The sequence below is a fragment of the Amblyomma americanum genome, chromosome 10 (assembly GCF_052857255.1).
Source record: "Amblyomma americanum isolate KBUSLIRL-KWMA chromosome 10, ASM5285725v1, whole genome shotgun sequence".
In the NCBI taxonomy this organism is placed as follows: Eukaryota; Metazoa; Arthropoda; class Arachnida; order Ixodida; family Ixodidae; genus Amblyomma; species Amblyomma americanum.
In genome coordinates this window covers 70,837,619-70,852,818 of record NC_135506.1, presented here as the reverse complement: position 1 = coordinate 70,852,818, position 15,200 = coordinate 70,837,619, and the positions used below count along the sequence as shown (strand labels likewise).

The 15,200-nt window shown below is 49.5% G+C and overlaps 1 protein-coding gene across 2 annotated transcripts in view; it reads left to right on the top strand.

The window, feature by feature from the left end:
- The first annotated feature begins 12,607 nt into the window (after nucleotides 1-12,607).
- The window catches only part of LOC144108802 (activating signal cointegrator 1 complex subunit 1), a 38,088-nt gene continuing 35,495 nt past the window's right edge, over nucleotides 12,608-15,200 (top strand). The window contains exon 1 of one of the 2 annotated variants that reach the window (XM_077641981.1): nucleotides 12,608-13,213. In XM_077641981.1, coding sequence (XP_077498107.1) covers nucleotides 13,078-13,213 — 136 coding nt within the window. In that variant the 5' untranslated portion in view covers nucleotides 12,608-13,077. Of the gene's footprint in view, nucleotides 13,233-15,200 lie in introns of both variants that reach the window. The other variant, XM_077641982.1, reaches the window with a different exon arrangement.

Below are 15,200 nucleotides of genomic sequence, written 5' to 3'. Positions count from 1 at the left end.
CCGATGTATCTATGCCTCGCTATCTATCGTAAACTGCTGCTCCCTTCCGAGACTGCTAAACATTCTTCTGCATATTATTTTTGGACTCACCGTTCTCGTCTGCCTGTCTGGGTGCACGAATGATCACGCTTTAAATTTTTCGAGTTACTTAGCAAGGCCATGTCATCAGCGAATCGGAGATCATTAGGTTATAATCCATTAACTATCATCCCAACTGTCCCCCAACCGGGTCTTTGAATACCTTGGAAACACGCGGTGAATGCTACTGAAGAGATACTGTCTCCCTGCCTGACACCCTTTCTTTTTCTCGCTTTTATTGCTATCTTTACGGTGGCTGTGCAGCCGCTGTACAATAGACTCCAACGAAGAACAAGTCTTCCAGCATTCCACCCAAGCCTGTCAAGAGTGGACACCACGGCGCGGCGCCAGCTTCAAACTCCTTCCACAGTCTCCAGCACACTCTAAACACGAATGCGCCTACATGGGGAGTAAAAAGGGAGTAAGTTGTCCTCTAGCGCACTCCCTTTGATAAAAGGGACTGCTTACTCCCTTTGTTACTCATATGTGTTTAGAATGCACAAGCACATTTTCTTCCCCTCACAGTACCCCTCGCACTGCGCGCCAAGCAACACCTCAACAGCTCCCAACGGCCCAACCCACTCGATACCACTCCACGTGAGAGGGCCTATAACCCCCTCTCTTTGCCTGTCTCACATTAAACTTTAAAACCTTGTCCTTCAATTTTATGGCCCTCCGGTTATCAAATTCTGAACATCAAAGGAATTAGTCATCCTAATTTGTTATTCCCCCAAGAAAAACGATTCCAGCTACGTCACGGGTGCCGCTCTAAATAGCCCCCAAGAGGGCAGAGGTTTACTCTGCGTAGCACGTTAGTAAGGTGGCATAAGCATTACGGCTTTTTTTTAAGCGAAATTTTTTGCCGCAGGGCATCAATAATGGGTGAAGGTGTGATGAAATATGGTTAGGTATATAGGGATTTAACGTCCCAAAGCAACTCAGGCTGTGAGGAACGCCGTAGTAGAAGGCTCCGGAAATTTCGACCACCTGTGGTTCTTTAACGTGCACGGACGTCGCACAGTATACACGGCTCTCTAGAATTTCGCCTCCATCGAAATTCGACCGCCGCGGCCGGGATCGAACCCGCGTCTTTCGGGCCGGCAGCCGAGCGCCATAACCACTAAGCCACCACGGCGGCTGTGTGTTATGAAATATGTATCAGTGATTAAATACATATTTCATCACACCTTCACCAATTATTGATGCCCTGCGGCAATAAATAACGGCTTCTGTCAGTGAATATACAGGGGTATTCCGCATTTATCCCTCTGGGTTGTAAAAAATTCTCCCGCGCAAACTATTTGGCCTCAGCACGGACCATAGGGTAGCTTATGATAGTCGGCGTTTTTCAACAAATAACTTAAATTTCGGAACGTGTCTGACTGTCCGGAATCGCCGAAAAGCTGCAGTCGTCTGCGCGGAGAATTTTCGTCCAGGCCAGCGGAGCAGCAGATTTTATAGGCAGTGTCATATGGGGTACTGCGAGACCTACCCAGCACCGAGCAGGGATACTGGTTCCCTCGCACAACCCCAGATGGCGCGGCCTCCCAAATATAATATTCCGCGCGCAGGCGACTCCAGTATTTCGCCGATTCCGTGCAGTCCAGGCAAGTTGCAATGTTAAATTATTTATCGAAAACCGCAGATTATTATAAGCTACCCTGTGGTCTGTGCTTGAGCAGAAATAGACCGGTGGTTTGCGCGGTATAATTGTTTACAGCCCGAACAGATAGACACGGGACACCATGTATATGCCTAGAAAAAAAAAAAGCCTGAGAGCGTAAACGTCGGGTCATAATGAAGAGAACGAGGAACGGGTGCCCTGCCTGCACTGTCGACTGGAAGGTGAACAAAAAAAAAAAGAAACCTGCGCGTGTCATCCGTAGTAACTTGTTCATTCGCCGTGTTCCCCTCTGATCGGACTATAGCTAAGAATACCGACCATGTAACCGGGTCTTCTGACACCCCCCAAACTCTCTTTCTCAGCATTAAAAAGTTTTTCGCCACCACCTCGTACCAACATAAAACGATTTATAGGCAGCAACGACACCCACAGCATTCACTGCTTTAGCACTGTGGTGTACACCATGTTTAAAACCTATGAATGCCTTGTGACGGGGCGTATATGCATACAATGTTTTGTACACCTCTGCTCATTTACAGTTGGGGTATTGTGCAGTATACGCTTTGGAAGTCCACCCTCCTGCTGTAGTGCTTCGGCGCTCAAGCGCATGCTTCAAGAAGCAATGGCCTGCGGTAGGCATGGTGCGGTGTGCTATAACAAGCCCGCAAAGTATATTTGAAAAGACGAAATGCTGCAATAGTAGTGAGTTATAACAGCGCAGCTGCTCATCGAGATGTGAGACAGTTACGGCACCTTTCATTTCCTCAAAATAAATTTTAATTTTTCATAATCAAATAACGTGCGCATCCAGGGACGCAAGCGGTGGCTCAGTGGTTTTGGCATTCGGCTGCTAATCCGAAGGTCGCGGGATCGATACCGGCCGCGGCGGCCGTATTTCGAACAAGGCGAAAATAAAACGCCCGTGTGCTGTGGGATGTCAGTACCGAGATACCCGGCGCGTTTACGCACCGCCAGCTCCCTCCCTAACCTTAATCCAGGCCTCCCACTGGCGCCGACTCCAGACCCGAACTGCTCCCTACCCTATTCTCCTTCATGCCCGCTACCCCGATCAATTCCTCTCTTCCTGTAAGCTCTGCGGGAAACCGGGAGACTTCCTTCATGTCCTCCTCACATGTCCTTGCCTTCCCACATCCTCCGCCCCCAACCGCGGCGGAGTCATACTGGGAGACTCTCCTGGCCAGCTCCGCTGCTGCTGACTAGCGCCGGATAATTACCGACGCCCTGAAGCGGATAGCCCTCGAAGGGCTGTCCTTTTCCCTGTAAGGGCAGCCCCCTAACGGTTGCCTCGTGCCATTTTAGGGGGTTTGCCCCCCTCGGTATTTGGCAATAAATGTTCCGACCACCACCACCACGCAGGTGGCTTAAATATACCCGGAGCCCTCCACCACCGCGCCCCTCATTGCCCAGCTGTCGCTTCGGAACGTTAAAAAAATGCTCACAATTTTTACATTTTAAAAAAAAATGCTCACAATTCACAATTCTTACACGCGCCGCGATGGCTCAGTGGTTAGGGCGCTCGGCTACTGATGCGAAGTTCCCGGGTTCGAACACGACCGCGGCGGCCGCATTTCGATGGAGGCGAAACGTAAGGCGCCCGTGTGCTGTGCGATGTCAGTGCACGTCAAAGATCCCCAGGTGGTCGAAATTATTCCGGAGCCCTCCACTACGGCACCTCTCTCTTCCTTTCTTCTTTCACTCCCTCTTTTATCCCCTTCCCTTACGGCGCGGTTCAGATGTCCGCCGATATGTGAGACAGATACTGCACCATTTCCTTTCCCTAAAAACCAACTTAATTCTTACAAGTTACGAGGTAACAATACATCGTCAAACTGAGGTATTTCGCTAAGCGCTGAAATAGCAAGGTTCCTGTAGACAGGGAAAATGATGGAAAACTGAGATTCTCATTCTTAGCGCCTTTAAAATGCACACCACGTGTATAACATTAAGAGAAACTTATCCTTTAGCAGCCGACCTTACCCGCCGCGGTGGCTCCGTGGTTAGGTGCTCGGATACTGATCCGGAGTTCCCGGGTTCGAACCCGACCGCGGCGGCTGCGTCTTTGTGGAGGAAAAACGCTAAGGCGCCCATGTGTTGTGCGATGTCGGTGCACGTTAGAGATCCTGAGGTGGCCGAAATTCGGGAGCCCTCCACTACGGCACCTCTTCCTTTCTTCTTTCGCTCCCTCCTTCATCCCTTCCCTTAGGGCGCGGTTCAGGTGTCCGATATGAGACAGATACTGCGCCATTTCCTTTCCCCAAAAGCCAATTCTTCTTCTTCTTCTTCTTCTATTATTATTATTATTATTATTATTATTATTATTATTATTATTATTATTATTATTATTATTATTATTATTATTATTATTATTATTATTCAACTTCTACGCGGTATTGGGTATACACCGATCAAAAAGCTACGGACCAAAACACAGACTGCACTGATACGGTTAAACACGTATAGTACTATAGTATACAGTACGACGCAAGCCCGCGTAACCTCGTCACGAGTGTCGCCAAGGGGCAAAAAGGGCATATTGCAATTTGTTTATGCAGGTACTGACGTTTTTATATGCCGGGTTTTGAGCCAAGCAGTCTGCGAGACCGGCTGCTTGGCTCGCGTCTGCAAACACCGTACTCGTAGTCGAAAAGAGTTTCTCGCTAATTCCACCAAATACAGGCAAGTACCAATGTTTATTTAGATCTCAAACAACTTAGGCAATAATATTCTACCTTGTGGGCGGTGTCTGCTCTCGATTACGCCAGTATTTTGCGCACAGGAATTTTTTTTTTCAAAGCCGGCGCTTAAAAACGTGAGTCCCTGTACTTACCTTACACACAAGAGCCGTTGCGGTCGGGTTTGATTGCGCTCCGCGTACGGTGCATCCATAGAGTTTCTTACTATTAACTAGAGGGAAAGCTGCCGCCCCGCCTATGGGAGTTTGCATGGAGCTTCCTCGAGACCACCTGTACCACCATGGGCGCTCTAAGCATCATGGGGCGGAGAGTTTGAAGGATGCTTCACTCCCGCCACCGGTTGGCCCGGTATTGCACTACCTCCGGGATCAGCCTTGTCTTTAGCGCGTCTTTACTATCCTGTCTTTCTATCCCATCTTTCAACTCTCCTACTATCTGCACGTGGTAGCGATTGTGGCTCGTCTTGAGCCAGTGAGCAGGCCTGTGCACTTTCCTTTTCTTTCTTCCTATATAATAATTCTATTTTTGTGGAAAGGAAATGGCGCAGTATCTGTCCCATATATCGGCGGACACCTGTACCGCGCCGTAAAGGAAGGGACAAAAGAGGGAGTGAAAGAAGAAAGGAAGAAAGAGGTGCCGCAGTGGAGGGCTCCGGAATAATTTCGACCACCTGGGGATCTTTAACGTGCACTGACATCGCACAGCACACGGGCGTCTTAGCGTTTCGCCTCCATAAAAACGCAGCCGCCGCTTTGTCAACAACAGACAGACTGCAGAACTAAACCGGTGACACTGTCGATGTGCTCACCTCCCGCGATGCGTGGGGAGCAGCACCCCGACCCAGTGTCACCGACTGTCGCGCACTTACACGGTCACAACGTGCAAGGATCCTCCGCACGCGCATTGGCTGCGTGTGGCCCGGGGAGCGACGGGTGCGTCACGGAATCGCGACGAGTGATGTGTGTGACGGATGCGGTGCAGTGGAAACACTACAACACCTGCTCCTTCGCTGTGCCGCGTTCGCCGATGCTCCTGGCGATATGCTCGCGGCCTATAGGGCGCAAGGCATACTACCGGACTCCATCAAGACGCTATTGTGGCCGCAGGGCAGTGCGCGCACTCGTGAGCGAACTTTGGTGAGCCTCTGTGCATTCCTCGAACACACGGGCTTGACGTTCCGTCTGTTCTCCGTCAGGTAGTTACACGCAGTGACCGAACGCTCCGCGAGTTCTACCTTGAACGATTAATAACTGGACGCCCCACTCCAGTTGTAACCATCACAGTGCTGTGCGCGAGTGTGATTTAATTCCTCTAAAATGAACTAATCACGCGCACAACCTGGACACATTTCTTATTGTGTAAATAGTTTGTATATATTACTTCTCCTCCTATCTTCTCATCCTGTCCCCTCACCTCTTTCATTTAATTTCTCCATTCTGCCTGCTATCCTTCATTTCCGTCTGCCCCAGCTCAGGTGCTTCAGTATCGATGGCAGATGCCGGGGCTAGCAAAAATCTTTTCCTTCCTTTTTACTATTATTTTTAATAAAACCACTACCACCACCACAACGTTTGGCCAAAAAATAATAAAAAAACAAACGTTCTTCGATAATCAAGAAAGTCCTAGCATTGAATATCCTGTCTGTAAATTGTAACAAATGAGCAGAAAAGCATGTAAATGCAAAGTTCGCTCAAAATAAGCTATGGCTTGCTCTCCTATTGGCCAAGCGTTGCAGACCACAAACACAAAAGCCAATATTTCGTGCTTAACAGTCCCACTTTTAAAAAAGAAATATGTGCTTTAAAAAAATGTCGCTTCAACAATTTAAAAGGTTTTTTTTTTTCCACAACATTTCGGGAAACAAAAACTTTTTATTGGCGTCGTGTGCTGTTGCGTTTTCGCTACTATGGCTTTTGCATATTACTTTTACGCCGAAGCCGTCTGCGCGCGGAGCGCGCCGTGGATACGGAATAGGAAATCTCAGTACCGCCACTCTATGTTCCTGAAAAAAAAAAAACTCTACTGCTCCGCACCAAGTCGCTCATCGCCCCATGATGCTTTGCGCGCCTATGGAGCTTCAGGTGCAGTGCCGCAGCTTTCCTTCTAGTTAATAGCAAGAAATTCCACGGGTGCAGCCTTCCGTCGGGTCGCAGTCGCGCGCCTTGGGTTAAATGTAAAATTTTTGGTTGGAGTTGTGCAGTTTATTATAAACAAATCACAAGGCACGCGTACGGACGCAAATGCATTACTAACTGTTCCCGGGGGCTTTAGGAAAACCGCTGCCACAGTGAATAATGACCAAGGATAAATTAACAATATAAAAACAAAAAACACCACGCTTTCTCGTTTACTCCACGTGACCGCGATCAGCCAATGGGCACGAGGAAAACTGCGGGACTGCGGTGAGCAGTGGAAGAGCGGGATTAAAGCGTTCTTCAAATGGCGGCGTCGGATAGCTAGTTCTCCAAGTTTCAAGGGCTTTAGGTTTTCGACATACCTTTGGGAGCAAGTTTTTGAGGGGGACACCAGTTAATAACTCCGCGCAATCCGGTCGTGGGCATCGTGGGTGCAACGGAAGCCGCGAGCGCTACGCCGGCTACGCGCTCTTCGACCACTCCGATCTCACACCTCACGTCACGGGCTACGCAGATCGACACCAGGGACGACTGTCGGAGCACCGAGTACGGCAGTAAATCGAACGACGTGCGTGATGTGTGAGTGTATCCGAAGTTTATTTTGAACTGCATGGTCTGCGCTGAGGTTTCTAAAATGCAGCGCGATGACTTCTCACGACCTGATGGCACGCCATGTGCAGTTCCTTGCGGTCTTTCGTGCATCTTATATTGCGTAACTCACTCCTGAGACCCGGGAACGTATTTTGTGAGACTTCATTATTTTGCTTTCTAATTGTGACTGGTCAACTATCCCGCGGATTCCAAAGCTGGCGAATGACGTCGCTTTTTAGGCTGTCAGTCATTACCGCTTTTAAAGAAGGCAGTTTAAAGAAGGAATAGAGAAATAAGTGCCGTTGCGGACAGCTCCGGATTAATTTCGACCGAGCGTCTTGCATTTCGCCTCCATCGAAACGCGGTCACCACGGCTCAGATTCGATCACGCGTCCAGGTCTGGGCTTAAATTCAGCGTGGCCTCGGGGGATTTGGACCCCACTAGTATTGACATGGGATCTGAGACCCCCCGTGCTTGAATGTAGAGAATGCATTAATTCGAAGCAGGCACTTATTTTTTTAGTTTTTTTCTTATCAGTAGGTATCGGAACATTTTTTTTTCTATCGTTTCGAAAATTTCACCGCGACATTTAGTAAGAACCATTCACATGTTTTAAAAAACCAGTGATGGAGAAAAAAAGTCGGCAGCACTGCACAAAGGCTCGAGTGAGTGAGTGAATAAACTTTATTGCTCTAATAAAGGAGTCTTGCTGCTTGCCCGAAGATTGCCGATGTCTTCCAGGCTGGGCGTGGTTGGCGCCCCTTGTCCAAGGCACCACTGACCCTCGAAGAAAAATTCAGGGGGGCACTTTGTTGACTTAAAGTTCGGTGAGGCGAAAGCCTTTATCGCGGTGTTGCTGCTTGTGTCGCTGATGTGTGATGAAGATGTTGATAAAAGACTGACGACAAGGAGCGTTTGTCACGGATCTCCCCGGAGAACACTCGGACCGAAAGAATGGACTAGGCGACAGGTGTACACACACAGACGCACATTTAATACACTACGTGACACACACAAGCATACAAAACTAACACAACACACAAAGACTAAATATACACGCCCCGGGAACACTGCTACCAGCGTCTACTACTAGCGCTCTACTGTTAGTGGTCGGCGTTCGTGCTCACGGTTGGTTCGGTGCGGCTGCGGCGTTGTATGGATCCAGTAGGCGGCGTCGAGGCGGCGTTCGACGTGCTTGGGCTGGCGTCGCTGGCTGCGTCGTACAAGCTCCCGGTCCAAGCGCCCGTGGAGGTGATGCCGGTGTTGTTGGCGTTGGGGGCACAACCCGGATGGGTGGCAACAGCGCTGGAGACACCCCTGGCCGTAGCAGGCGGTAGCGTCCTCTGTTGACTCCCCGGAACGGGCTCAGGCACGGCAGGACGTCCACGATGCGATGTCGTAGAACGCGAGCTCACCGGAGCAGTAGCCGGCGTCGCTCTCTACCAGCCGATGTGTCCCTGATCCGCCGGAGCCTCCGCTTCTCTTCCTCGCTCTCCCTCGCCCTTTTATAGCCTTGGCGTTAGTCCACGTAAGGCTTGTCGTCGTCTTCTTCTCTTCTCCGCCAATCATCTCTCTCCATCTTCTTCTTCTTCTCCTCAAGTAATATGGCACTCTCTCCATCTCACCGAATACTTCTTCTTCTTTATTCGCTTAATCCACATCGTCTTCTTCACCCTCTTTCCTTCATAATTTTATTTTGGCCTCCTTAATATATGTGACAGCGTTTAGGCGACATCCTTCCAGATCGGCGTTCAGGAGGCGTCTGGATTGGAACGCCGCGACAGCGTGTTGCAGAGTTGCCAAGGGGTCCACGGAACGCCACCACCTGTTCGGCGCGACGCGCCTATCTCACATATCTCGGTGGACACCCGAACCGCGCCGTAAAGGAAGGAAAATGAAATTTGGTTTGACTGTGGCTATGACTAATGACTTTGGTTATGTCTAATTACTATGACTAATTACTGGTTATGACTGATGACTTCGGTTATGACTACGAGCAATGACTATTTAGTCATAAATGGTTGAAGAGTGTGACATCGCCTTAAGAATGGAAACCCGTGCAGTCGCACTCCGAGTCAGTCGAGAGCTGGCCACTCAGCTCCAAGGCTACACAACAACGAGCACACTGGCAAAGCCGAGGGTGTGTGTGTGCGGGGGGGGGGGGGGGGTCGTTCTTGGTCTGTGTCATAATTTCTACGAGGGGGAGAGGGAGCTTTTAGCGGCGCGCCAAATTTGAAAGGCGCTTGAATGTCCGTGTGTAACGAGTGTGGAGCTGGGCCGTCGAAAATACTATACAATCTTTTCAGGTCTAACTGTGTTTTTGAAACTGTTTGCACTCCTTGGTGACTTCGGCACAACTGTGCGTCCTCGAAACGAGCGACTCGTTCAAAGCAGTTCATTGTTAGCTGGCGCTACTTCGGTCGCTTTTCATCATATCCGCACTAGCTTCTTGCCTGCTTACTAGATTTTGCAGTTTACTGCTGTAAGTATCAAAGTGTGCAAACTGCAGTTAACTGTTCTGAGCGCAGCTCCCTTTCTGGGTCAGCTCAACCTTTTAGCTAGGATGAAAAACAACCAGGCGCACAAAATATCGCATGCTCCCGGTTGTCTTTCGCCCTCGTTAAGAAAAAAAAAAAAGCTTACCTGACCCCGTTCGGAAATTCTAAGCCAGATCGCTAGATCAGTTAAAGAGACCCTGAAATGGTTTCGATGGTAATATTCCAAAGCAACAGGTCTGTAGAGATGGTATTTGTGAGTATTCCAGTCAAATTTAAAAGTTCTGCGTGGACCCTGTAATTTACACGTAATGTTTAAAAATTGCTGCTCGCAACCGATAAAGGCGACACCCCACCGCGCGTTCTCAGCCGCCTCTGCCCGATGACGCAAAGTGGGTAGTCTGGGCGAGCCTTCTTATTGACCGTGCCCAAGTGATGTGAGCGGGTGGGGTGCTGCGGGCAGTGTTTCTTCTCCACTGGAGGTCGCGGAGGGCAACGGGACGACGGTGGGGAATTCGCCACCTGCCCACCAGCGCACTAAAAAATTGCTGCAGAATTCACAAGTATGTTATGGTTTGTGTGGTTTGATGTCCCAAATCTGCACAGAGACTGCGAGGGACGCCGGAGCGGAGGATTAATTTTGAGCACCTGGGATTCTTTAACCTGCACTGTCATCGCATAGCGCATGGGCGTTTTCACAATTCGCCTCCGCCAAAAGCGGCCACCGCGGAAGGGATTTTATCTCGCGAGCACCTAATTTAGAAATGTCGATTATCTCCGACAGTTATGCACAGTGGTCATTATTTAAGTTGTGGGGACCTCGCCCCGCTTCGTCCCCTCTAGGGTTTGCTTCCCCGCGATGGGTCCTCCCTACAGTTTCTAGCTACTTTAAAGGGGCTCTGAAACGCCTTCCAAGGAGAGCACATTAACTCACTTAATCACTGCAGTGTGTTGCCATGAAAACCAGAGCCGAATAATACCCTTCTGCACGCAGCTGACGACCCACAATCACGCGTCAAAATTGGCGAGTCCTTCCCGGCGACTTTTTCATGCCCGCACCCTCCTCCGTCCCCCGCATCTGCGTAGACAAGGTGAGAGGTGGCCATTGGTTAGATTCTTTCAGACGTCAGGCAGCTACCGTGACCCCGGCCAATAAGCCGCTTATCTCCGGCGGTTCGGGAAGCTCCGCTCCCTGACGGGGGTCGGCGAAGGAGCGCCTACCTTCTAGCGTGCAAAAAGTAACGAGAGGAGAGGGAAAGGCGCGAAGACGCTGAAATTCAAATTTTAACTATAGATAACTCAGCTTCTACAAATCGCATTTAAAAGTTTCTGGCTGGGCACTATTCGTGAAACGGCGTGGTTCATTATCCCATGCATGCCGCAACTTTATTACAGCCCTCTTCACAGCCCCTTTAACCAACAAGGGAGGGCACCGGCGTCTCAGCGACGCGTGTGCCACGTACGGCGTGATTGCTGCGTGGGGGGAGGGGGGAGCTCTCTCTCTCCGGCTGGGGAACTCGGCGGGCGCTGACGTTCCGGTGCGACGCTCCGCTCTTCGCCAGTGGAGCGAGGACTTATCTCGTCCCTTCCGGTCGGCATCACTTCAGTGACGTTAATTTAGAGAAAACTGGGCTGAAAAATGGGTAGGAAGGACTGCAGTCAGATATATTCGCCATAATAGGTTTTAATTGAGCCAGACAGCTCATAATTCCCGAACGGAGTCTGATATTTTTTTTAACGAGGACAGACAACCATGGCGCGCACAGATTGTGTCGGTGTGACACGTTGTTCGTCCTTACTAAAAGATTTAGATGACCCTGCAAGAGTCGAGCTAAAATTCAGAATAGTTGAAAAACAGCGCTACCCGGCACTGAACAAACTAGAAAAGGCACACACGCTTTCCTACTTTTTGTCATGTCCGGTAGCGCTGTACTTAAATAATTGTGAATAACTACCAACTCGCCCAATCTGCCGTTCTTCTGTATTCAGAAGTACAGTACGCAGCAGTTCACTTGCATTTATGTCTAAGGAACAAGGTGCAAGGTCCAGTTAGCTGGGGGCGGATTTTACACCGACAGCTGTTACGTCTACCGGTTCTGCGGCATTACATCACACCGCTTCACGCTGATTAGGCAGATGCAGTGATGTCACGCGTGACGTCACTGCAGCGTGCTATGCTGAGTGGTGCGAACACAGTGACATCACGACTGACATTAGGGGATCACGCCCACTCTACAAGAGAAGGCAAATAAATGAATAAGCAATATTATATTCAGCACTGCAAACTGCTGTCACTGAATCTCGTGTTGCCCACTAGCATCCACCTTGTAGATTTTTTGGGCTTTCCTTTCTTTCATGGAGTGGGGAGGGAAAAGACTGATCTTTTTTGCACAATTAATTTCTTGAAGTTTTGTAAAAAAAAAAGAAACGAAGGGCAACGTATCCAATGCGGCTTTTTCACACAAAAATTCTCGCTTGAGACGGGGGTGATGGCTGCCTTCTCTCTCAATCTCTCTTTTTTTTTTTTGCTGATTCCCTTACCTAATTTTCAGTTTGTTAGGTCGCCCTAACCTCCTGCAACATCCTCTGTTACGGAAACAGAGTTACACAATTTTTGTTAGGTCATCCCACGATTGCCATATGCAATCTGCAATTTAAATAGTCACCGCCTGGTTATGGCCAATCCCCCTTGTGGGTATGTGCCATTTTGTGAGGGCAACAACAACAACAAGAAGCCAGTGCAGATGGGATAAAATTCGTCTGATGTAATGTAACATCAACAGGCCATTGAGCCATTGACTGCTTTTGAACGAGTCCCACATTTAGGGATGCAAAGTTTTACAGACATACTGAGCGCAGTTACGGCGACGCGGCGTTCAAATCGCGCGCGTAGGAGGCCAGGTCACATGACAAAAAAAGCCCCCACCCCCTTTTTTTTTTATTCTCGTGAACTTTTTGTGTGAAAACAAGGCCACTCTTGCAGCTGATCCCAGCCCTAATCTATCAGCTCACTCTAACGACCACGGAAGAAAAAACTCCTCCATGCTAAGAACATTTGATATTTTTCACCATAGGAGGTTTTAGAGCACTGTACCATAGGTGACGTGACAGTCGGTTCGACTTAAATTTAGCATTTTGTCCATTTAATCGCAGTGCAGGCAAAGTCCGTGGTGTGCTCTGCGCTGGCTGTTAGCTCTTCTAGTACTCTGCTGTGTTATGTTCTGAACGCCGGCTACGCCAGAAGTGCAGTGTGCAGTCGCGTTCATTGTGGTAACGAGCAGCTGTTGTGGTTGCAGCAGTGCTGCCACGCTGCTCATACCGCACGCCGTAGGTCGCAGTCTTCTTCGTTTTCACTGCTCCGCGTGTGGTGCCTGCTTTGTGGCTCACCCGAAAAAGCTCAAACGCGTTTGGACTCTGCGCTGCTTCAAGCGCTGCCAACATGGATGTCTTGAACTGCGAGCTGCTTTGGATTGACGGATCCTGCTACCGCAAGCTTGCGCCGATCAACCGATTTTCGCCGTCCGATGACGGGGACATCGACGACAAGGGCAGCGATCTTGGCTGCGGTGGCAGTGGTAAGCAGCGTCCATCGTTGTACGCGTTCCGTTGGTTCGAAGAACGCGTTGAGATGAAAACCCAGGTGCCCGCTGGAATCGTGCGGCGGAAGCTTTCGAAGAGCCGGTTAAACGACCACTGTGCCCGGTTACGCTGTCTTCCGAGTTCCTCGCTTTTTTTTTTTTTCTTTGCGGTGTGTGTAGTCTCCTGTCTTTCCTGCATGCTACACAACAGCCTGGCTGGCTCAATTCTGAAAGGAAAGACAGTTTCCTGCTACTTATGTTGTTGGGTTCTCCCAGTCACCCGGTCCGGTACGCGCCGGACCGCTGGTGTCAGTCAGCTAGTCATTTCAGGAAGTCACCACTGTAGGACATAGAAGTGAGAAACGAGAAACCATTTGTGTCGAGTTGTGAGGAACTGGTGGTATTGATCCGAAAGGTTCTTTTAAAGATATTTTGCCCACTTTGCTTTGTTTTGCACCCTAGTGAAAAATGCTTAAACTCGCTTGCAAGGCGCCTCACTCCTCTCCTGTACAGCGCACGACTCCTTGCATTTTTTTTTTCAGCTGTATTGCTGAATTCAAAATTGCATATTCTGCCTGTCCAAGCAAATGTGCTGATGCGGCGATAACTGGCTGTCCAGAGTTGGTACAGGGGTAAGAAGCGTATAGGACTGGGCAAGTTGGTCAGACATGCTAAAGGGAAGAATGGTGCAGCATCAAGTAACGAGGACAGCAGGAGAGCACACACACGCACAAGCGCCAATGGAGGTAGAACCTTAGAGCGGATACAGAATCCAAGAGTGCGCGCTTGGCTGTCAAGGAAATCAGGAAACAAGGATTTGAACATTCAAGACTGAGAGAGCTCGATGTACTAGAAATGTGATTAAGAATCATATAGGATTGGGCAAGTTGGTCAGACGTAATAAAGGGAAGAATGGCGCGGCATCGAGTAACGAGGACAGCAGGAGAGCACACCTCCGTTGGCGCTTGTTCTACATCCGTTGGCGCTTCTGCATGTGTGTGCTCTTCTGCTGTCCTCGTAACTTGACGCTGCGCCATTCTTCCTTTGGTACATGGGTTTCATGAGAACAAGAAATTAACAAGAGAGGCACCTTAGTTTGATTGCAGCGTTTTGACCGAGTTGCATCTGTCTGTCATGGCAAAAACGAGATGAAAATGAGATGATTTGATTTATGGTGGTTTAACGTCCCATAGTGACTCAGGCTATGAGGGACGCCGTAGTGAAGGTCTCCGGAAATTTCGACCACATGGGGTTCTTTAACGTGCGCTGACATCGCACAGTACACGGGCCTCTGGAATTTCGCCTCCATCAAAATTCGACCGTCGCGGCCGGGATCGAACCCGCGTCTTTCGGGCCAGCAGTCGAGCGCCGTAACCACTCAGCCACCGCGGCGGCCCAAATGAGAAGATGAGGACAGGGGTATGTCATTGAAACGCCTACACATTACAGATTGGTGCCCCCTAATAGACATGGTGGGGGAGGGGGTGCAAATTTGTCCCCTGCTGTTCTTTCCTACCAGGGGGACACTAACAGATGCTACGATGAACTTTGTTCCCCGCCTTATGGAGAGGCCTGAGCATGCCTGTGAGCACCGGCATTGTTCTCTTTTAGATCACATAGGTTAATCAAAAGTTTAGGGTAGAGTTGGTAGAGCGACTGCTCCGGTGAAGCGGTGGTCCTGGGTTCGAACGCCGAACCAGGACGAATTTTTCTTTAACTGCGAAGTTTCTAAGAAAGCTGTATAGCTTTCCTTTGTAGCCGTGTGTCTGCGCTTGGGTGGATGCCAAAGAGTGATTGCTGTCTTATTAGATCACATAGATGGCTTGCACTGATGTCACAATGGTGAACCAGGAGGATGGAAAAAATTTACACACTTGTGCTATCCACTTCTCACCACTTGCACCGTGTAAACTCAGTGAAAGCCACGGGTGGCGCTCCATTTTGGTGCTCATGATGTCATATGCAAACCATCTATATTTCCAGC